This window comes from Rhipicephalus sanguineus, chromosome 4 (genome assembly GCF_013339695.2).
Source record: "Rhipicephalus sanguineus isolate Rsan-2018 chromosome 4, BIME_Rsan_1.4, whole genome shotgun sequence".
NCBI classification, from domain to species: Eukaryota; Metazoa; Arthropoda; class Arachnida; order Ixodida; family Ixodidae; genus Rhipicephalus; species Rhipicephalus sanguineus.
The window spans coordinates 164,930,428-164,955,146 of NC_051179.1; the positions used below are offsets into that span (position 1 = coordinate 164,930,428).

Sequence of the window (24,719 nt, forward strand, 5' to 3'; positions counted from 1 at the left end):
AGATAGAAGTATGCTGGTTTCTCAAACAACTGACGGGTGCGGCACGAACAAAACACGTGGCACGGTGCTGCAGCCGCGGCGGAAACACGCACCCTTCCTTCCTTTACGCAGCCTCAGAGTGCTGCGCCGCTGCTTCCTGCCCCGGAGAAAGTGGAGGTGCGCTACTTTCTGCCCCCACCGTTCGCTCTGCTTTCCCACCGACAGGTGCGTCCACAGGGTCTCGCACGCACACGCAGCCTCGAATAGTAGTACTTCGACTGTCGCTGCTCTCTTGTTTTTTTCTTCTTTTTTTTTCGCCACATTCGACTGCCAGCGCGCCGCAGCTGTTTTGCGGCTGTGATGTGGATCACGGTGAAGGCTCCGGAGACCCCGCTTCAGCGACGCCGCTACGGCGTTATCGCGCCTAAATGATGCCTGCAATCCGAAGCAGCCCACGCGCCTCAGACGTCAGAGCCATTAGCTCTGATTGTGGGCCGTCTTCCTACCACGAAGTGCCACCGTGTGCCAGTGTGCGCGCGTGCTTGAATCGGTGATGCGAACTACGTGCCTTGTCCACTGCTCATGCGATGAGCGTTAACGAGGAAGAAAAACGTTCTTTTCTTCTTTCCTGCAACGGAATTTCGAGGTGAACGTTCGTTACGTAGGCCAGCACACCGCAGAAAGCGACTTGTGTTGCCGAGCTTGCCGCTATCTGCAGGGTCGCCAGCAACGCAACGGCAATCGGCACTCACCGGCACCGCAACGCTTTCCGCAGTGCACAAGATTCATCGTCGCTCACATCCGTCTGCCGGATACGCCTCGTGTGCAGTCGTTCCGCAAAAATTGTCCTATTGTGCGTTCCGCGTGGCAGCGCATGATTGCTCTTGTTTCACTCCGGAGCTCGACGTATACCTAGGTCGGCAGGCTGTCCTGCATGTGTCGACGCTTGTGCATTTCTACATGTGCGTGCCATCGCGGGATGACAACAACGCAGTGTTTTGGTGAGCGTTGCAAGATTGTGAATTGTGTGCGCCAGACATTCCTGACGTCTCACAGACACATGAAAACCGCTGTACGCCGAGTTCCTGCACTGACGTCTGTTCGATGATGGCGCTTCAGTCGTGCTGCGCTGAAGCGCGACAACAAAGACATTCTTTCGGGCACATCGTTGAACGTGTAAGAAAGATTTTTCTATATTCCAAACAACGTTTTGATAGCCCTTTAGTAAGGTTCCTCGTGGTGATAGTGCTGCATCGAACTATAGCATCGACGTTCTGAAGAGGTAATTTGGTTGTAATAACTCCAATTTACCATGATTACGCATCTTGCTTGGAAAATGCATTTAAAAACACGACGTAGACAGTAGTGAAGCGTTATTGCCGATGCCTAGTCAGGTCAAAAGTGAACTTTCACAAAACCAGACTACGTTCAATGGCACATGCGGTCATGTTGGCGAAGAGCTCGCTTATGTCAGTTATTCACATCGGTTTTCTATGAACTTTGTGTTTTCGTTATGAGGAAACGCATTATAGTCCACATGCGCACTTGATGTTTTAAAATGCCGAAGCTAATCCATTGTAAACCAAACAATATAACTGATAGTGCATGAAATGATAAATCATGGATTGACATCATGAGATATACTGGTTTTGTATGAAACGCTTTTGTAGAGAACGTAGCACGTCGGCAGGATAACCGGTGGTCATTAAATTAGGTAACTGGCTGGACTTCAAGAGATGGCAAATGCGTGAGGGGGAGACAGAAAAATTGGGGGACCCTTAAGCTTCGCCTTTAATAGTTGAACGCGATAGCGAAATCCGGCCCCTAGTGCGCACTTCGACCACTAAGTGGATACTTATTAATGTGTATTGTTACACACACCCGCACACAGACACACACGCACGCACGCGCGCGAATTGTAGAGGTTTTCGATCTAAAGCAAGAGTCGCATAGCCTCCAAGATACATGCCGCGCGCCCGCCCTCTCGGATGCCATGAAAAGTCAAGACACATTTCTCACAATGCCTCACAGATGGCTGCACATTATCTAGCATTTGCTGTTTGCTGCGTTGGCTTGATATGTTTTCCGCTAGATGGACATAGTTGTCCATTTGTAGAGCTGTTTGAAAGTTCGTGTGTGTATTTAGCGGCGATGGCTGCACTATCCCGGCCTTTTTCGAGGTAGTGTGATGGCCTCCCAAATGCGCCTACAAATCGCCTCATGGACTCGTTTCCGTCGTGACACCTGCCGAACAAAATGCGTTAAGGAAGGAGGCGCTGGTTAAAGAGACTCCTTTCACTACGTGACATTTATGTAGTGTTTTTTTTTCGAGGAAGCTGCAAGTAACAGCGCGGCTTTGTGGTAAAACGCCTGCTTGCCACGCGAACGGCCCGGGTTCGATCCTCCATGGAACCGAAGATTTTATTGTTTATTTTATTTAGTTCTTTCTCGATTTTTCGGTCACGGACGATATTTCGCTCACAACCAACGGTGCTGACGCCGACACCAGAATTTCTGCGACACGAGCTCTCTAACGCTATCGCGTTAAAATGATGTGGGTAGATGAGATTAAGAAGTTTGTAGGTATAACGTGGCAGCAGAAAGCACAGGACCGGGCTGAGTGGCGGAACATGGGAGAGGCCTTTGCCCTGCAGTAGGCGTAGACAGGCTGATGATGACGATGTATGAAACGCTGAATCATAGAATGAAATCAGCAGCACTCTTTATAAGACACCATTCACGGAGAAGTTTCACCGACACACTTTTATATTCACCGAGCAAGAAAATGCAGTCCACGGACATGTGACCTGGTTAAGAATAACATAGAGCTGAGCTAATGTTGCTCATTCCCTTTAAAACACAGGGCGTGCATATACAGACAAAACAGAGAACTCAGAACTCCAGACACTAGAAATGTCGCGTAGTCCGTTTGTGGTGTCTTGACTTCTCTCATGTGTGCGTGTTTGCCCACCCTGTTTTGTAACATGTCACCTGGTTTCATAAAGATAATAGCTCTGATTTTTGTTTGCAAGGTTACTCTCTGGTATTTTCAACACTATCGCTCTTGTGGATTTCTAAGAGCAACCCGACCGTTTGGCTGCTCAGCAAACTCGACCAATTATCACGTGGAAGCAGTGCGCGCAGGAAAGGGTGAATTGGAGATTATTTAGAGAGGCCTTCGTCCTGCGGGGGCATAAGTCAGGACATGATTGCGCGTCACATGCCGTGAGCAAATGACAAATTTTAATGACTTTAAAAGGTCGTCACATGAGCCTTCATAACACTCATTTCATATGTATCGACACATAAGTCGCATAAGTGACGTGCTAAGTACGTCATGAACCCATTGTGATCATTTCATTAACCTGATATCTTTGCCAAATATGCAGGCATGCATTGCAAACATGCTGTAATGAATGGCATAAAAGTGTTGTTATCACTGTCAAGCATTTTGTTAGTATACCTCAATATGTATTGCATGATATTTTGCCGTGATGTTACGGATATTTAATGACATGTATCGTATATACACGTTCAAAGCAGCTCTATTCGGCAGATTTCGGCTAGTCTTGAGCACTGGTGCGTAGTTGGCGAACCGTTGTCGAGCACTGGCTAAGTTTGCCGAAGTGATGAAGAGTGCCTGCTAATGTTGACTGATGATGGGTGAATATCGGCTGATGGTGACAAATGTCTGCGAATATTGTGAACGGGTGTCTAATGGTGCTATAGCACAGCATCGCCTTGGCTAACTGTGAGCTAATGGTGGCTAGTTATTCATTATGCTGCCTAATGTTGATTACCAATGGCTGAAGTTGGTCAAGTGGCAGCTCGCGCTAGCAAATGCAGACTAGCGCTTGCTAATGTCGCCCAGTGATAAGTGTTGGCTAATGTTCTTCACTTCTGCCTAATACTGCTCCCGGTGAGGGATAGGGAGTAATATTATTGTTGCTCACTGGCTGATGCATGCGAATTTTCACTACTGGGGGCCACTGCTGGCGCTCGTTGTATAATGTGTGCATGCTAACTGTTGGCTAGTGATTGCTAGTGTTAACAAGCGCTGGCTATTATTGACAAGTACTGGCTAGCTTTCGTTAAGTGTTGTGTAGTTCACTTTCGATCAGCTTACTGCGCAAGAAAAGACGAGGACGCAGACGAAGGATGTAACGACACAATCGCTCGTGTCGTCACATCCTTGGTCTGCGTCCTCGTCTTTTCTTGCGCTGTAAGCTGATCGAAAATGAGCTATAACCAACTAGCCCAGATTTCCCTTCTTGTTGGGTAGTGTCCGCTGATATTGGCTAGTGGCGGCTGACTATTCACTGATGTCGCCTAACTGTTGCCTAATATTGGCTAGTAGCGGCTAATTTATTTATTTATTTATTTATTTATTTATTTATTTATTTATTTATTTATTTATCTAAATACTCTCAATGCCATTAATGGTCTCTAGCTGTTGTCTTTTGTAGGCTAACATTGGCTAATTTGTCCTAACTGCAAATTAGTGGTCGCTAGCGATTGCTACCGCTATCTAGCGCTGGCTAATAGCGGTACCGGTTGCTTGATGACGGCGATAGCTGCTGTTTGCGAGGGGTTGGCATACGCCCTTGTAACAATGCAAAAGACTTACTTTTGGGCCAGTTGGTTCATATTCGCAGTAAAACAGCTCTGGTGAAAATAACAGACCAGACGAGGAGAAAGGCACGTAACACAAGGAGCACTAACAACTGAAAGTGTATTCATATTTGCACAGAATAAATACTGACTCACATGAATGAACAGAAGAAACAAGGTTGCAAGAGATATGACAGTGCATCACGTGGTCACTCCTACTGCGCATGCTAAACGGTTCCCGCAAGAAATCTGACATCCTTCTCCGAAAACAAAACAGAAGGCATGCTGACACAAGATTCCCGGACCGTTTTTAATCTCTAGGGCTGCAACAACCTTCCTTGGTAAATTGTAAGGTGATTTGCACATGACGCCCTGTTTTCAAATCGAAGCGCGCAACCGTTTTCTCTACAGTGGATACCTAGATGCCCCGATACCACTTTCGATGTGTTGTATTTGTGCTACTTTATTCTACCATTAGGCATCTGCCTGTTTGGCTTATGTATGACGCACCGCAAGACAAAAAGATTGCGTAACCCACATTATCGGTGCACTGTACAAACCTGTGCACACAGGTGCACCTCTTAGTGCACACAGGTGTCCTACTTTCTTCGTTAAAGGGAAGTTGAAGCACTTTAAAAAAATGACTTTGGAATGTGTAATCATAGTTTCATCCTTGCTGAATTCGAAAACCAATGTAAGAGTTCACAGAAGTGAACGCAAATGGCATTTCTTGGCAAAAAAATAGCGGCTGCAGCCGCAGGGCTTCTTCAACTGCTGAGTGAAGGCCGTGACGTCACCTTCTTTGTGCCGCGTCATCGGCGCCATCAGCTCTGTAAAAGCATGGCCTTCGCGATCAGTTCTACCAACGCGTGCAGCTAGAAGTAGTCACGGAGGCCACGGCTCCGCCAAAACCACGGTGGTAGACTAAAACAGGTGGCCCATCGAGCGCCGCGAGCGCGTCGCCGTACTGCTCGAGTTCCTCGCGGCCGCCACTAGGTTCGCGACGAGTTTTTCGGCCGAAAGACGCGCACCGCAAGCTCTCGCTGTGCTGTAAAAACTGGTTTCTTTAGCTAATTTTGTGGCTTTAAACGGCTGTTTGTGCTTTTACTAGCTTGTAGTGGCTGGCTGTCTTCCAGCTTCGACCGCAAACGTAAGAGCGCCAGGCTTTATGAAGCCTAAATTTTTTTTTATTGGCGCGGGTAGCCCTGATATGACTGTCACAGGGTGCCGATTGCAAGAGACGCGCGTGCATTTTTTTTTCGAAAGCGAGAAAATTCCTACCGGCGAGTGTACAGAGTAAAAAAAAAAAGCATTTGGTTTTCACGTTATCGTATGTATGTCGGAGGACTGTAGCTGGCGGTCTTTCCGTGGAATTGCATTTCTCCACAACTGCAGTCGCTTTTCGTCTTTCGGCGCGGAGAAAAGACACAGCTTTTCCTTGCACGTTTTGTAGGCAGAGTTGCAATTTGGAGCGGAGCATTTTCGTCCCATGGTGGCTGCCGCATCTGCGGTGCAGTTCGAGTCACCGTGGTTTCAGCCGTGGTTCCAGCTTACGAAGTGAGCGGAAACTACGATGCGGTCGCGCGTGTTGGTTTGACAGAGGGCAACAAACGCGACGCATCAGAGCGGATCTCAAGCCGTGGGATCACCTAGTCACGACCACCGTGATCTGGCCGTGATCATGACTCGAAGGCTGATTGCGACTTTGCGACGCTGCGTCGCATAGGGACGCTCTTGTCTCTTCGGACGCTTGCACCCACGGACGCCCCCGCCTTTATCGAAGATGACCAAGCAGAAATGGAGAGACGCTGCTGCAACGCTGGTTGCGTTGCATGCTTTCCTTAGTGGCGCGTCCGTTCTAAGCGACGGCAACTCTTCAGTGTTGCTCAAGGCCTCTCTGGTGTAATAAATCACACCGTCCCCCGCTAAAGGGGACCTGAGGCGATGCGAAGCACCGCTTCGGCATGTAGAGCCCGCGTTTCAGAGGGGGAGTGGAGAGGGGAGAGGAGAGAGGCAAAGGGGAGAGGGGAGACGAAAGCGGGAGGAGAGAGGGGGAGGGGCGTGAGGGAAAGAGAAAGGGCAGAGGGGGAGGGTGAGAGGAAATAGGGAGGGGGATGGGAGAGAGGGACATATAGGGGAGGAGAAATGGGAAGTGGAGAGGGGCATGGGAGAGGGTGAGTGGAGAGGGAGAGGAGGTGTGTGCAGCGGGCTTGCGCATGCGCAGTAAGGGTGGTCACGCCATACACCACCACCACCACCGGATTGAACTCCGCTATAAGATGCTTCACATCTAAAATACACCGCGGATCTCTTTCTCAAAAGTTAAAGATGTAAATTGCAGTTTAAATGCTCGCGACGCACGCTGGCCACATGCTTTCAAATGCGCCGGAGCGGATATATCGGCCCAGAGTACACCTGCTTCCACCTTGCGGAAAAGCGGCGGCAACTCGAGCACCTCCGTGACGCATGCGGCGCGTTGGCGGAGCGGCACGTCGGGCCACCTGTTATTCTTGCACCGTGGCCAAAACTACCGACTATGACGTAGTTCCGGTTAGTTAATTTCCACGCCCACACTTTTGGCGCGCTTGCTTGGGGGGAGCAAGACGAACTTTTCTTTCGCGTATGTTAAAGCTCCTGCTGCCACAACTGCGAAAAAAATTACGCCATCGTTGACAATAATGTTGGTCCTTGTTAACAACAAAGTTTTACCGAATAGACCGATCTCACCAGATGATCTGCGCATGCGCGAGTTTCCGACAGCGGCACTGCCGCCATCTTAGTTGGAGTACTCTGAGCGCTGCTGGTGCGGCTGCTTGCTGTGTGCTTCAGGTATATTGTCGTTTGGCATAAATCCTCGGCACAGAAGACAATTTAACGCTGTGTTAAACTGTGTCCGGAGATCTCATGTATGTTACTTTAATTCAGGTTACACTGCATATCCTAGCTTTAAGAGGAAAAAAAAAGAAAAGTAGACAACGTTTACATGTAGCCAGGTCGTCTCGTGTTGATGGGCGCGCGTCGCTTCGCTGAATAAGTATTAGTTGAAAAAAAAAAGAGAGAGACGAGATATCATGTTCCTGACGTCATTAGAGCTAAAATCTTTAGCGAACGTCAGCACCCGAGCGATACAAGTTACAGTGTGCGGAAAATAACTTGCCCAAACGTAGAGCTCTCCGCGACTACGAAGACGGGAAAAAAAGCAAACCGATGGGAGGAAAAAAAAAAGGAAGCTCTTTGCGCTTCTTTTTTGTTCAAGCAGTACTTTGAATGTACGTACACTGTGTTGTCAGCGCAGGATTTCGAGCACAGTGATGCGTTAAACGTGAATGAATATGAGACGGTCGCCGTGAAATAGGGTAGACGCCCGCCCGCAGGACGACTGGCCGCATGCCGTTTGCAAAAGTTTAACGTCACGGAAATCTTGTGAACGTCAAAATATTTCCTGCTGCACAAAGAATGGATGAGTCAATAAGAGGTTTTGGTGACACAAACAATGTGGCGGATGAGCAGTAGCCCGCTCAGACCGGCGGCGGCATCCTCAGCTGATTGCTCGGCGCCGATATCGTCGCTAGGCCTATACCGCTTCGAAGCTGCAGTGTATAGGTACTACGTTAAGAGCCGCCTACGCTTATATAAAAAGCTAAGCTTTGCTAGCGCTGTTGCTGCTTTACGCTGCGTTCGCGATAATATCACATTTTGAAGAGAATAGGGAAATCCCGGCGGCGAAGTTGGCTGCGATGCCGGCACGGTCGAAAGTTCGCCGTGCACTCCATGGCGCGAGCTGTACACATAAGTTTGGCTTGTATCACAGGTATCGTTCACGCTAAACACTTCACAGTCGTCATCGCTTTTGATGAGAGGTCGGCTTAGGTGTCGCTATATATTTAAGCAACCTCTGTTTTGCGCGGAAACCACATTGTATCCAACCTGTCGCCGCTGGCGGCGATCGCCCCGGCGAGGGGATCGACCACACGTTGTATGAAGCTTTGCTGTCGCTGATCGGCACATCAGTAGCGCAGAAAGCTTGTTATGACGCAATAGATTGCTGCTAAATTGCCATCCATTATGCACACGGAAATCACAAACTCGGTGAACAATACGTTGAAAGTACGCAGTAGGTGCCGCTCCGTCCGACTTCGTTGACTGTCGCACACATTCCTGTCGGAGATTGACATCCTTTGAAAACACGCAAAATCCGAGTCCTTTTGCTTCAGGTTGCTGATGTAGCGTCTCAGCATGCAGCACGTGAACCCAACCATCGCGATTCATCTAAATACGGCCCCTAAAGCTCGATAATGCAGCTCGCCGATGCACCAGCTATATGCAGCTGAACGTACCTAGTACTCTAAGTACCGGCATGCACTGCGGCAGCGGTGGCGTAGTGCAACTCGCGGTGAGATCGGTCTATTGTAAAACCACTTCAGCATCCCTTTAACCGCTCGACACATTTTTGCCAGCCTGTCGGGTGCGGTAAACACCACCTTTACTCCCGCCCTTTCCGCCACTTCATTCAAGTTGTGCGAAACGGAATGTACGTATGGAATGAGGAGACATTCTTTGCGTTGCATTCTTCTGCTGCTGTACGGTTGGCGTTAGTGCCTTGGCTCTTCACTTTAAGCAGTGTATTTTTCTGCAACGCTACATAGAATAGCTCGCGGGTGCCTCGCGTCTGTTAGACGCGAGGCACCCGCGACGAACCTGGTTGTCGAAACTACTTCGCAGCCGGTGAACGCATGATTTGTTTAGGGCATTGTTAAAGATGAACAAACGATGCTCCGTTTGACAGGCTTAGAATGCGAAGAATAAAAAAAAAACAAAATCTCTTTTTTTGCTCTTGACTGGAAGGCCCAGCAAACGTGTTGAGGTGAAAAATGAAGCCCTAAATGGAGTTAATGTAAACAACTATCAGCCGGAAGCTTGTGAGTCACAACTAAAGGTGCTAAGTGCTGACGAAAAGGTACAAGTATGTCAGAAGATTGCTTTTGCAAGTCTTCCTGTCTTATTTTGTTCTATAATGTGAAGAGGAAGACTTGCAAAAGCAATCTTCTGATATACTTGTACTTTTTCGTCAGTGCTTAGCACCTTATTTTGTGACTCACTATTGTGACTCTGCCACTATTGTCACGCGTTTCTGGACTCCGTCCGAATGCGCTAAAGAATGATGCGCTGAATAAGGCAGCGTGCCGTAGCCTGCAGTTGTCGATGAAACGGACGTCTGTGCTTAATCGTGAGCGCCGACGTAAGTGATAAACTAACCTTTGCGTGTCATAATCTACTCGACCTGCCTGATCAGCCCGCGTAACCTGCAGTATGCGTGAGAGTACAGCACGGAACACGCCTTCGTGATGCCGTCAGTAAAAAAAAGGGGTAATGTGTTGCCGCGCTCGTCGGAGTTTTTAAAACAACGGCCGTATTATTGTTTCATAAATAGAATATTTAGAGTTGTGCGAATAGCAATATTTTGCGTGCGATGTGAATTCGAAAATTGAAAATTGAGCGCGAATTTAATCGAACATTTGTCGAATATTGTTCGAATACTTCGAAGTGAAATTGCAGCAAAAAAAGTTGTAGAGGATGCCTAAGCATGTTCTTATGAGATAAGCATATTCTTATGTTCCCTGCGAAATTGCCGGTAGAGTTTTCGCTGTATATTATGGCTTTTGTTGGCACTTAACAGCCTTTAAGTTTCACAGTGATGCATTCCTTCTCGCGTTCGCCCTCTGAGGGTAGTTTTGCGCGCAAACAGAGCTCATGCGCAGCCGAAGCGGCACTCATGTATTGTGAGCGGCCACAGCATTGAGTGACCACTGCTGCGGGTTTGTCAAGCGGCTGATCGCAAGACAAAGCTTGCTGAACCATGACACCTGGCTGCGCATTTGTTGGTATGCAGATGCTGCTTTGTGATTATATCGCGTACATTAATTTTGAACAACTTATGTCCGATTTTCAGCCATAATGAACGGCGCGGCCGCTAGGCTGACGTGGTCACAGTTAATATTGAAAAGAGGAAAAGTAGCCCGGAAATTGGAAAAACTAGCCAAAAGCAGCCACACGGGGAGAGAACAATTACGAAGTTGTTATTTAAAAGACTAAATGTAAAAGCCTTTTGGCAAAAATGAAAATGGATATGGTGCCAGCAATTCAAAATCGGAATTGTTGAAATTTTAGCTTTAACTGCTGACTTGAACAATATTTCGTTCAGCATAATGAAGTGCGTTGAACTGCTGCGAAAGTGACATTCCTTTTACACATTTCGCGTGAGTTTTCTAAGTACTGGAAGTAACAGCCTTTTCGTGACTAATAAAATGACTACAACACGAGCGCGCTGAAAATCAGTTACTGTGATTCAATCATAAATTGTACTAGTGTTAATTTTGTGGCAACCACGCGCACCCACTATCCAGACGGACGCTGCCACTCGCTTTGGATGACACATGCTGCCCCGGTTTCCAGGACTTCGCTGCCCGGCTTCCCGCTCATCTTTCGGGGCAGCCATGGAACCAATTCCTGGGGCAGCGCGCTGGCTACTCATATTAAACCGCGCAAGCGGGCAGCGTGCACCGCCATTGCGCAGTACGCGGCGCTACCTCGAGATAGCCGACGCGTGGTTTCCACAATCAACTTTCACGATCATTTCTTGCGTGATGACGAAATTCGAACATTCAGTGTTCATGAGTAGCAGTCCGTACATGATTGAATGAAATGACGACACGCGCACTTTGTCGGACATCCGATTTCTAATGTCGGTGTATGCAGAGTGCCATTGGTACGGAATGAATGAATGAATGAATGAATGAATGTGACCTTTACTAAAATAAAAGGACAACTCTTGGTCGCTCCTGGGATGCAAAGTGCTTCGGATTGTCCGGTTCACTTCCAACTTTGGTTCAAAGTCCCATTAAGCAATAGGTGGCGTGAAAATTCAGGCCTTATGCAACAGTTTTCCCGGAATTCCAGCGACACATCCGAATACCGATCACTAGCCAATGTGGTCTAACGGTCCAGATATCTTGTGATCTTTTCATTGAATTGACAATAAAAATCAGATTGATTGATTGATAGGAGCCTTTCCTTTTGTATACTGCAAGCGCCAAATTCAATCTTGCATGTGTTTTCGCACCACAAACACGAACGACAGCAGTTTTGGCGTCGCCAGGTATTCATGACATGGCTTCAGTTGAGGGAACATAAAAGTAGCCAAGAAGTAGCCATATAGCCAAGACGTTTTTCTTTCTGCCGCCACCAGCCGAGAAAAGTAGCTAAATTGGCGCAATGTAGCCAAACCTGGCAACCCTGATTTTCGTGAATCGTGCCGCTCCCAACGCCACCACCCAAATTTGTAACTCATTGAAGCTTCGCTTAAAAACACATGCGCACGCACGAGCACGCGTGCACGCGTATTGTGTTATAATACTTGAGATTAACTATATCGCTTAATTTTTTGCTTTTACAGGAAACGAAATTTAGCACAAGCCATTCTCACGATGATGATGATGATGATCTTGAGGATTGCGACCTCAGCTGCTTCCTAGAATCGAGCTTGCTTGCTTGCGAAGAGTCCGGCGACACGGCATCGCCGTATGTTCCAGTGTCTTCGTCAGTGGGTGTATCTCCGGTGATGCCTTCGCCTGTGTTCTCCAAGTTCCTGTTGCCTTATGCCGAAGAACAACCGAACCTGCTGCCGGTAAATACCCCTGCACGTACTTTTTAGAAGTAATGAGAACGAGTGAACATGTCCTGTTGAAGAATAGCGTATGTAACCTGAGACATGTACATCATTTCGTAGTGTCTTTTAAGGCAAGCGTCCGAGCGCCACTAGCCCTGATTATCTTCTAAAAAATCATGGCGCGAAAAACAGAAAAAGAAAACTTTGCATTTACAGAAAGATGAATCTGTACGGCTTGACCAACTCTCAAGCTTCGCACACACGAAGTTGGAGAGTCGGACGAACACTAAATGTCATACGAAGAACGAGAAGCACCTCGATACTTGCAGCGCGCCGCTGAACTACAAAGAAGGACGCCCGAAAAGAACGCACAAGCATGCACAGGGCAAGCGTGAACTAAATACTGTCACAGTTGTTACGCCTATGTGCTTGAGCAACGCGTTGCAAGTGTCAACAATGGATAATCAGACGCTCTTAGATATTTCTTTTTCTTGTAATTTTCTGTGCCTGGAGTGACCACCTGCGTATCGTGCCACACGGGGGCGTATGATGCAAGGTGTGCGTGGTGTTTGTTGTTTTTCTGTCCTTCCACATCACGAGTGGGTACAGAAAAGGGCCACTTTGCCGTGCGCGTCTCAAGGGCAGTTTTCAAATTGAAAGAAAATTAAGAGCATTGCGTGATAGAAAACACGCTCCAGCTCCTCCGAGATTTGCTTACAACCAGCGGTAAATGGTGTATATTATTAGCTCGCCGTTATTTCGCCGGCGCATGTATGGGACATGGTTAAGTTGTCTAATGCAACCGGCTGGGGAGTGAGGGGTCGAAGGTTCGAATCCCCGGTCGGGTGCTTCAGATTTTTTTTCGGCTGCTTTATTTTTCTTTGTGTTTTTTTATATATAAATCCATATACATATCCAGGACATGATGGGAACAGCAAAAATCAGCCGACAGTGTCCATATTATTGCTATCGCAATAAAAAGAAATATTGGAAATGTGTATCTGGGGTTATTATAATAAAGAAACTCATTTATCGCCGGCCCTACTTTTTGCCTCAGTCAATGACGAGGTGTGAAGACAAGATGAATGCTCTTCAAGAGCATTTTAACGCCTGTATAGCTCCAGGAATAAGGATACTCCAGGATACGAGGTACCGGTATGAGGAGAGCCTAGTGTAAATATTTTAAAATCTTATCAAGGCCCGTCCTCAGTGTAAGCATTACTGCCATATATAGCGTTAATAAATTTAATTTGTAAACCTTTTACATACGTCATTGATTCCTAGCATTTAAAGCGTTGTTTGAATTTGTGTGGCAGCAGCTTGGGTGATCACATTCGTCACGTGTAACGTAGCAGTTAAATTTAACGATGCAAATACGGCGAAGGCTCGAAGCAGAGGCCATGCTGATGATCCGTCCCCAGAAATGGTTCTTGTATACACACGCATGTTCATTATAATAGAAGTCAGGAATAAGTGCATAATAACTATCAAAAGATGATGAAGTACCTTGAACATATCTCTGTAGTTTTCGAAACAATCGGGCATCATGACTGGTAGCAAGGCGTTGAAGTTGTCTTTTCAGCCCCCCGCATGAACCAGCATCTTTCTGCAATTACAAAATGAAGACGAGAAATAGGCTTTAAAGAGTTACAAAGCAGTTTACTAAGATTGAGCGTTGGGCTAGTTGCCTCTTCTTTGCTCGTCCTTGTTGTATGCGCTGTAAAACCATTGGATTACAAAGCAGTGTTTGGCATTCGCAGAGAACATTATGGAAGGTGCTTCTCTTGTGCATCGATAGGTACGTAAACCATAAACAAGTGAAATGTGCACGAATGATCGGCTCCGCGAAGACGGAATCACTAAAGACGATGTGTTACCGCCAAGCACTCATACTACATGACAATGACAACGATTAGGGTGGCAAAAATCGAATGCCTGGGCGTCAAATGCATTAGTGGGGCTTGGAGAGATTGGATAAGCGTTATTTATGGGTCTGTCCACGGCTATAAAGCTAGGAATCTTATGCCCTCTTTGGGGGAAAATATTCTCTCTTTGGGTGTCTGAAGCATCACTGTTTTCAAATATTTTCACGTGTTTTATAATGTTTTTTTATTATTTTGTGTTCGTGATCTGATATGTGGAGATGCGTGTCGCGTACCGACGTCTACGTGGAAGCCTTCATTTGATTTCGCCAATGATATCCACTTGAAAGTGCACACTTGTGTCTGTGTAGCGTCCGATTTTTCCTTTTTAGTAAGAACTTCTTCTTGGCCTAGTTTGTATTGCTTGCTGTATGACATACTGCCGCTAGTAAAAAACACATATACAGAAGAGGGACGAACAGGACGACAAAAGGGCGGATTTTGTCGTCCTGTTCGTCTCTCTTCTGTGTATATGTTTTTTACTAGCGGCAGTATGTCATTCAGCAATCTCTTTAGTAAATACAAGAAACAGTTCAGCATAATGGAATGCTGCCTGAGTGTCCGCACTAGTATCCTACCAATATTATTCTACTCAGGGAGCCAACTCTCGCTTTCGATAATAAGACACTATCCTTGTGCTCCGTTGCTGATTTTGCATTCCAATCTACATTTCTTTGGTTCCGGCATCACAAGTCCCCGTGCTGTTCTTTCTTCATTCTTGAGACATATTTTCCGAAATGCATTTCTTGATCCTCATCGATGTTTCATACCCACTACAAAACAACGACCAAGAAGCACGCACATTCAGAAGTGTTTTCACCAAATGTGTAATTAGAGTTAGCCTTACGTTTCTGGCAATCTTGAATTACTCTTGGTTATCTTTGATTTGCCCGTACTTGCTTGCCAACTTTCTTCACATACTCTTTCATTCTGTCTCTTCACTTAAGAGGTAGAGGTGGCCACCTGTTTCTTTTTAAAAAATAACTGCTTCAGTTATTCTGTAAAAGTAATGTTACACTTCGCTCCCCTGCCTTGTCAAGAAGCCCAACTTGTCGAAGGTAACATCAAGGTGGTTACATACTTACGCTTACTCTTACGTTAGCTACTAGGGTAAAAGACAGCCAGCAGCGTCATTAAGCGGTTAACTCGCTTACGCTCGCGCTGGGGCTGCCCGTGGCGCGTTGCGCATGAATGAGAAGACGAAGACAGGCCATAGCGGTTCGTTCGCGAGCAGTACTGCTCGAGCGTACATGAATTAATACCGCGTCAGTTGCTGACGCTTGCGCACGCGACGCCGTCGGCCGCCCCGGAGCAGACCTCTTCGAGACAAGCAGGGTTGTCGTGACTGCACCGAGACAAGCGGTGTCAGGGCCGCTCCCAGCAGGCAATCCATGTCGCACACACAGTATACCTGCGATGCAAAAACGGAGACCGAGGTAGGCCCATTTGCCTGTTCGTTAGCTTACGGTTCGTGAAAATGTCACGTCGTAGCATTTAGTTTAAGCATTCAACGCTCACCTTCATCACTTCCGCTTGCTCAGACAAGTAACGTCTGGAGACTGAGAAATATGTTGCGATCGTATGAACACATTGTTCGTTGAGGTAAATATAACAAGGTAAATATATGAGTGTTGCAACATTTACTCAAGATGCGGATCTGACATGGGGGGATGAATGGAAGTGTTCTACATCGACTCTCCGTAGGGCATTTGGAAACCAGAAAAGCCCTATTCAGGAGTTCAGTCGCATAAACGGGTTTTAGGCTCCTGTAGAAAGGCGAAATTGAGTCTCAGAGCCTGTTGGAAATATAACGCAAGATCCTCTCTCTAAGCACGGAAACGCAACGTAAGATTGCTCTGCGTCTAGCGTATGTTGGCGGAATTAAGCTTCAAGACAAAAGACGATGTGGTAACGTAAAGGTAACGTAAAATAGCTAGTTGCCTTCATCAGAACCGTGGAAGGGACAACATTTCGTGAAAGATGTACCTTTTCTTTCGGTCTGCCTTTTCTTTCGGCTAAATCTACTTTTTTTGAGAAAGTGGTCGTATTTATGCGCGGTCTCTCTACATGTAACAACTATATATATATATATATATATATATATATATATATATATATATATATATATATATATATATATATATATGATTTACAGGGTGTCCCAGCTATCACGCTGCACGATTTAAGAAAAGAGGCATAGCGTTGTTACGCGAAGGACACCAACTGCATATTGTTCCTAGTACACTGGAGTAGTCACTGCTATGTTTTTCGTTAACGAGGTTTAATTAACTAGCCATAATTATATTTGTAACTCGACAAGTACTCACCTAATTGTTACACCGCCATAAGGGAGCCGACGTATAACGCCAACAGCACAACACACACACGGTGCTCGCCGCCATCAGCGCTCTCGGCGCGTACGCGCTGTGAACTTGGATGCAGCCAGCGCCTCTGGCGGTGGCGGCACGGCAGATTGACATTGAGCCGCTGTTGTTTTCGCGAACGCACTGCACTGGTGTTCGCTGAAGCTCTCTCGCCGACGTTGACCATCGTTAGCCGTATACCCTATTTTATGACAGTTCACGTGAAGTTTTACCTCGTATGATTTCACGGCTGTGTCTCTGTAATGTACGTGTTGCGGCAAATAAAAAAAGAAAACATGGTTGATTACTCCGTCATAGGAGTCTGTAAAACACGAAAGTAAACGTGTCTTTACAGAATTAGTGAAATGTTACAGAACTATTGAAAAGGTAAATTGATACTGTGCATTAATATGAGAGCTTGCGCAATCATTACTGGTGTTTCGCAGCTATAGCACCATTTAACACTTGGTGCCACGTTTCCATCTCGACGAATAACGTTCATGATCAATGAATAAACAAATATGTGTGGCAGCTGTGGTAGTTAACGGTGAGAGCGTAATCAGGGAAAGCGGTGTGACAGTCAGAAGAGCGTCGCTAATTGGACGCAGAACTTGGGCTAAGGTCGCCATCCCGCCTCATATTAAATAGTTATTGAGCACCGCGGCGGGACTAGAGGGAAACGCAACGCGCGTCGTCTCTACCCTCTAGCCCGGCCGTTGCTTTTTGTAGGGGCGAGCATAAGCGGGGAACGCGGTATTACAACGAGGCTAGCCACCATAGCGAGGCAAGGTAGGCGCGCGTCGCAGAACTATATTTAACATGGATGGATGCTATGAGCGAGGGCGGGGCTTGAGCTAAGGACGTCACCTTGCGGTTTCTTAAGGCGTTGATGAAACTGCAATTCTATTGGAAACGCGTCGAATGGGGCGGCCACGTAGCAGGAGCTAATTGCGGAGGCCACAGTCATGATGCATTACTTCACTTTACCGCTCCAAGACGGCGACACCACCCCGTCGACCACGAGCACTGTGAACGGAAAGTGTGAGATATAAAAGGCGCATTTGCAAAGACTCCAGTGTGTGCGACCATGGCGCAGTGGAAAGCGTGCTCGGCATCTGTTGTCGCGGACCGAGAAGTCGTGGGTTGGACTCCCGTTGATGGAATGTGTTTTTTTGCAAGTTTTTCTTTGCCATCTGACCATGCGCATTTTTTCGACGTCATTTCCGTGACGGGAATACGTCACTGAAGTCTTGTGGACACCTGTATAAAACACTGTCATGTTAAAGAAAGTTCTACCGTCAGGTAGAAACAATTAGAATGTTATAAGAAGTAAGGCTAGTAGCCCACTACTTTATGATAAGACTTGGCGTAATTAAAACAAAACACTGCTGTAAGGAGTGTTAGTCAACGCCGATCGTAACCGTGGCGGCGATCGGCGCTAACACTCGTAAGTTTAAATGCACATCTGTACCCTATGTATACCTAAGTAGACGGGGAATGAACGCCGCCGTAGCTCAGTGGTAAAGCATCGGACGCGTTATTCGAAGGTCGCAGGTTTGGTCCCTGCCGGCGGCAAGCTATCTTTTTGTCCACGTTACTTTCTTCACATTTATATCCCAACAATACAAATAACATCCCCTATACTTTCCTTGGGAATTACCGTCTGTTAGGTCTCATTAATACTGCAGTTGTGTTGTTAGGCTTAAGACTGTGCAGAACGATGTGACCAGTTAGTTTGATCGACATTCACTGAACACGCGAAATCGCCATACCTGCCCTGATGCGTTGAATGGGAGTCATGCAAGCAGCCGAAATCCTCTTTCATGCGAGACTAGGCATCTTGGGACATCTAGCGGCCTCGTTGCAGATACGTGACCTTGTCTTAATGCGTAACTGACGCAGAGTCAAGTGGGCACCCTGCACTTGCGGAACCTTTAAGAATTATCGTCATTCAAAGTGAGCTGATCCCCAGTGGTCCTTACCACGTGAACATAGTTATGAGGTTAATTGTACAGCCGCATATATTTAGTGCGACATCTTCGGTTTATTGCACCCTGAATGTAGCAACATTCGGTTTTGAATATGATTCCGTTATCATAGCACACTTATCATAACATCACAACACACCAAGGGGAGAAGTTGGATCGCATTGCAAAGCGCTCCGAGTTTTCACTCACGTATGATACTGCTTGTATTGGCCTTTAGACTGTGCACTACCCAAGAGGCCGGAACGTTTCGCGTCGATGCAGTGATCATAATATGTGATCCCTAATTAAATACAAGGGAAAAGGCGACAATGGGGAAACGTATGGAAAGGCTCTGCTTTCACCGGTATAGGCATGTTACACAAATCTGATTTATGGACAAGATTTTGTTGAGTTCTGTGCGAGCATTATATTGACGGCGTGTTTTGTTTTGCGGCGGTTTCGGAAATTGCAGATAGACGAAGGGACATCGAAACCGCCTGAACACTCTCTCGTCGATGTGCTGCCCAAGAGTCCCAAGGTTGAGAGGCCGCACGGCAAGTCGAAGGTGGGTTCTGATTCGTGAAAACAAAAATGGCGGGAAATAGCTTTAACACTAACTTATCGTCACATGCACGCATTGTGTATGTAGGAGACGCATTTCGCTTTGGTAGACGCAAGCGGCCGCTGTTTGCCCTGCTACGTGACGTTGAGATCCTCCACAGCGTACAGACTTATAGTAAATGATAGATTCATAGAACAGCATTGAAAAATTTTCAGGGGCCATTTCACTCTGTGATGGCGGGTGCAAACATTTCTTTTCATCATCTGGTAATGTCCATGACCATAGCTTTGCGATTACTATGATAGGCGCTGATTGGTTCAGTTAGAACCTTACATATCCTTGGTACACGTCAAATCTATACGTGAACTTTGTTGAATTACTTGGATTGGTGTGGTATCTGGAACCAAAGTCTTCTGGCATGAACAGAGTGAATCATTTCTTGCGTGGTTTTCAGATGTCAGTATTGAAATCGCCACCGATAATCGCAGGGGTAGAGTCATAATTCGTAGACAATGGAGAGAGTGGGAAGAGGTGCATATTTCGAAGCAAATGGCAGCAGGTGCTTTTATGTATGTAAAAGAAGTGACGCCACCTTCCCTACGGGAATTGTATTCCGAAGCATGTACTCACCTATTAATTTATTACACCGTTATTGCTACCTATTTGGGGTGGACCATCGCTTGCAGCCTGCTTCACGTTGGCCGTTGGCAGGCGCGGAACTGGACGATATTAAAATTATGGCCACGCTCATATTCCTTTATGGCTGTCGCACGCAGTAAAAAAGTACGTGCAACCCTACACAACTTCGTCGTGGAAGGTTCGCCTGAGATTACCATTTTTCGAAATGCGTACTGTCTGTGCAGCGGTTAGGGTGATTTGCTTTTGCGATCTAAAGTAATTTAAGATTGATATTTCTACAGGGACTAGCTCGTGTGAGTAGGCCGTTTAAAGAGTGAGAGGTTTCCAAATATTTACGATTACATAAACAGAGATATTTTTTAGTTTCTTGTCACTGACCAGAAACTGTAGGAGAAAATAAAGCGCCGAGATATGAGGGATATATTTATATTCATAAAATTGTTACAATGCTCGCGATTGTCGGAAATTAATTATTCTAATAAATCACAGGTACGTTTCATGGCGAGGTGACATATATCAATTTGTTATCGATATAGCCGCCACTTTACCGAAGGGTACTATTCCTGTACATGCTTTGTTAGTGAATTACTGCCGAACAAGCTGCGCAACTTGTTTTGGAGGTATTCAAGAACTTTGTCTAATAAGATTTACGAATTAACAAATGTACTAGCTATCACTGGTACGTCGTCGTCGTCATCATCGGATGCTGCGTCTTTCAATGCTGTTTCATTCGCACTATCCTGCTCTAGTCGACTGCATGTTACGCCTGAACGTTTTATGATATTATCACTTTACCTAACTTTGGCTGTCCTCAGTTGCGTTTCAGAGCAATTTGTAGCTGTTCTGTCGGAATAGCTGCATACTGGTGCTACATTAAATTTTTGGCTTTAAATGCTGTAAGTTTAAACAAAATCGTATAAATGAATGCCGAAATATGTGGCTCACATCCCACATTTGTCCTTGTTTCTTCTTTTTTTAGAATACCGCATTTACGAACATGGTATATTGTCACGTGGTCGTGACGTCGACGAAGACAGCAGTCGGCGTTTGCAGAATGAAACTGTTTATTTGGGCCGAACTTGTGGCCGGGAAAATGAGAACTAGAACTACAGCAATACACGCTGTACAATGATAGCGGCGAACAGGGCGTCGTCCGTCGATCAACTGACAAACGGTCACGCGCGTCGGCTTTTATACAGGCGCTATCGAACTTTCCAGCAATATCGCTGGTGGCGGCGTAATCTCTAGACAAAGCTGGAACATTCGCGTGCGGCGCGCAATCTTAACAAACCGATCTACTACAATCGCGACGCTTCTAGAACACTACTTCGCGGACAGCGTCGAGCGTTGATAACCGTCCCTGCCGGTCAAACCCGAATACATCAAAACAAGACAAGAAGTGGGCGTGGCAATATGATACTTTGTTCTCTTCTGAGACTAAATGCACAGCATCTCACTTTTTATACCAAATAGCTTTTTATGGACACATTGTTTTTTAGCCCCTCTCCTCCTCTAGTGCCCATGCTTGGGGCTCTTAACCCTTTCGGCCCTGGCGGTGTCAATTGACACCATCACACAACATTTCCACTAGCACCTCGGAAATGAAACCCAAACTGCCGATTCTTGGGGGAATATTTCTTCAATGATCCCCACTGCGATTGACACCAAAATAGTGACATGTTTGCGGAGCTGGGAGCCGCAAAGAAGAAGAAGCTTGACCGAAGTCATGGGTGACGCCGAGGCGGGTCAGCTGAGGCGGCTAAGCGCCATTTTCGGATCGACGTACCGAAGCTGTTTCAACGAGTATCACATTGAAAAATGAGACGTGGTTCACATTTTGTGTACTCTAGTGAATAGCAGGAAAAAGATGTCATTTTTCTCATTTCGCAACCGCTGAGCCCTGATGACCTAATTTGATGTCATGTCTGTATATCCATTAATACTTGCACCACTGGCTCAATTTTTCGTTTGTGGTCTTCTGAGGTCACAACTATTAGGAAAATACGCACAAAAAAGTTCCCCGACCAAAATAAAAAATCCAGGGCTGAAAGGGTTCAGGTTTATACAATAAAAGGAAATATCTTTAGATAAGCTGTCGGGTTAACATATCCTCTCAAGGCTTCAGCTTTAAGTGCGAGTACCTTCAGCGGTGTTTATGTGTCTCTTACTATTCGTTCTTTCTAGAGCAAGCGGTCACCGACTTCAGCCTCGTCGCCATCAAGCACCAAGAAGCAAGGCATCAGTAGCCCATCCAGTGTCTCGCGAGCGAAATCCACCACGCTGTCGGTCAGTATGCCCTGCATCGCCACGCGTGTTTCTGTCGCATCAGAGATGTCCATCTTGCCTAAACGGAACGAGTCTGTTAACGTGTATTTGACGCTATTAAATATATACCAAAGTGAAATTATAAATAAAGTAATGCGATAGTGCGTTCTCACAACGAAAACCTAACTTTTGATTAGTTTTGGGCAAGCAGGTTCTCTTTTATAAACTACCATTTCCATAATTTTGTACCGAAGTTCGCGCGCGATTCTGACGTAACAGATTCCAGAATATTATTTTTTACCTGGGCTTTATGAAGCGGAGAAATTTCCCCAAGAATTATCAGATTTTATCTTCCGTTTCTCTATAATACGGGCTCGTCGTGGCGGTATAGTGGTTATGATGCTCCGCTGCTGACCCGCAGGTCGCGGGATCGAATCACAGCGGCGAGAATGCTAGAGGTCCGGGTACTTAGATCTAGGTGCACGCTAAAGAACCCCAGGTGATGGAAATTTCCGGAGCCCTCCGCTACGGCGTCGCTCCTAATTATATCGTGGTTTTGGGACATAAAACCCCGAAAATTACTCTTTACAATACAACAAAATCAATGCGCCGATAAAAAATGATTTGACACAAGCTATCTCTAATACAAAAATTGTTGGGGTCTTAGTTCCCAGTACCGCGATATGACTATGAGGGAGGCTGTAGCGGAGGGCCCCGGAAATTTTGACCGTTAGGTGTGCTTAGCACCTGAATATAAGCACACACGCTTCTAGCATTCTGCCTCCATCAAAATGCGGCCGCCGCTGCAGGCATTCGATTCCGCGACCTTTGTGTCAGGAGTCGAGCACCACAGCACTCTTAAAAAAATGGAGTGACCTTCTCTCCTTTAAGGGAGAAACGGCGATGTCCCCAATGTTCGTCTTCAAATGGAGAAACCGTTCCTCCCTTTTCAATGGAGAAACCGTCAAAATCAAGATGGCTGACGCCAAGCCTGTGAAGCGAGCAATAGATTTAGGCCTAGCGAGCGCATCGATTCTCGACTGATAAAGAGTATGCGGCACTGGCAGTCACAAAAAACGGTCCTGCTGAGCTTAATATCGAACGCTATGACAATAAAAGCAAGCAGACAAACCTGTAGTGATGAAAACCTCGCGAAACGGAATGACGGAACTCGTACGTTTCGCTCGGCCAGTGAGACGGCGTTCACTTTAAAAGAGACGGATACTCCAAAGGGGCTCTCACCCGGAGACTGTACGTTAGGCTTGCTGTCTTTATTTGTCGAAGCGTCACACGGTGTAGTGACGTTATCCACGCGTTCGTGCCTCCAAAATGTACATTCTGTCGCATCAAAACAATCCCGGCGCAGGAGAGCATAGTTTAGATAGATAGATGTTCAACTTCATATAAGTAGGTGGAGCTATGAGAGCGCCGCGGCCGCGAAGTAGGTGGTAGCTGGCGCCGTCTAGAGGGATTAAACAATACTAAAAAAAAGTTGTTTCTGACTGAGGCGGCGTACGTTGATACTGCACACGGCATTTCGGGGAGGTAGGCCCATTCATGGATTACTCAACGACACCGGAAAGTTGATACGCACACGTTCACTAGGCAGACACATAGTGCGCACATTCAATTCAATACATACACAATTCATTCGCATGTATAAAACCTACAACACAAACAATTCACTATAGATGCATACGTACAGACGTTTACACATACCCCCCTAAGAAGCGCTGGCCCTTATATAGTCGCTGAATTACAGTGGACCATGGTGGCACAAAGATGCGTCATTTTTATTCAACTCTTTACGAGTTGATGGCTGCGTCACAATATACGGCGACATTATTAAATAGTAGCTATGGCTTAGCCAAGCGCACCAGTTAATCTAAAGCCGCATGATAATGAACAATATAATTACAAAGAGCTGATTAATTTAGTGCGAAAACGACCATAATGAGAACCGTTCATACCATTCCGACGACATTTTGAAGTAGCGCCATCTTCCGACAGCGGCCACAGATGAAATTGCTCTCTCTGATTTCTTTATTTTTAATGGTTACTGTGTGATGGCGCAACATCGGCAACATAGTTCAGATTCCGTCGCCTTCGTCGCGTCGACTTCGTTGAGTGGTTTGGCGTTAACATCTGTTCACATTCTGTTCATGCGTTGACTACAAGTATGACGATGGGCCATGGATTCTTCCAACTGCTAGCCCTTCAGTGACAATGCTTCTGATGCGGTACGGCCATCTCATTTGCGTATACGTACGTTACAACGCGGGTCGTGCGAAGAAACAAGACAAGATGGCCTCGCACCGGACGGTGGTCTTACGAGAGCGATGTCAGTGGCTCTTGGCGTCGCGGCAGCTCGATTACTTGAGTAGAGAAACTAGCGCTACACCGCGCGAATTATAGAAAAGAACGCTACCCACACTACGTGTTCTGTAATATTTCAGTACGCTGTACCTACATGCTGCTCTGCTACTGTTACGTCACGGTATTCGCCTGGTGTGTGAAATTGTGGTCACTGTGCGACAACTGTGTAGTTGTCGTTGTGGCGGTTGTTTGTCTTGCGTTAGATTTGGAATACTCTTTTCACAAAGGTGAGTGAGAGTGTTAGTGATTACCCACTGTGCACAGCTGTCATTAGAAGCGCATTTTGTGTTGAGTTTCGCACGCCAAAGCAAAATCCTAAGAACGAGAGATACATACTGTACGCGCGCATAAGTTGGTCCTAATTCTCAG

The 24,719-nt window shown here is 46.4% G+C and overlaps 1 protein-coding gene across 1 annotated transcript in view; it reads left to right on the forward strand.

The window, feature by feature from the left end:
* Positions 1–273: 273 nt before the first annotated feature.
* The window catches only part of LOC119390876 (serine/threonine-protein kinase haspin), a 55,266-nt gene continuing 30,820 nt past the window's right edge, over positions 274–24,719 (forward strand). Inside the window, exons 1-4 of the mRNA XM_037658582.2 lie at positions 274–1,155; positions 12,044–12,274; positions 18,981–19,073; positions 21,894–21,995. Coding sequence (XP_037514510.1) covers positions 1,084–1,155; positions 12,044–12,274; positions 18,981–19,073; positions 21,894–21,995 — 498 coding nt within the window. The 5' untranslated portion in view covers positions 274–1,083. The remainder of the gene's footprint in view (positions 1,156–12,043; positions 12,275–18,980; positions 19,074–21,893; positions 21,996–24,719) is intronic.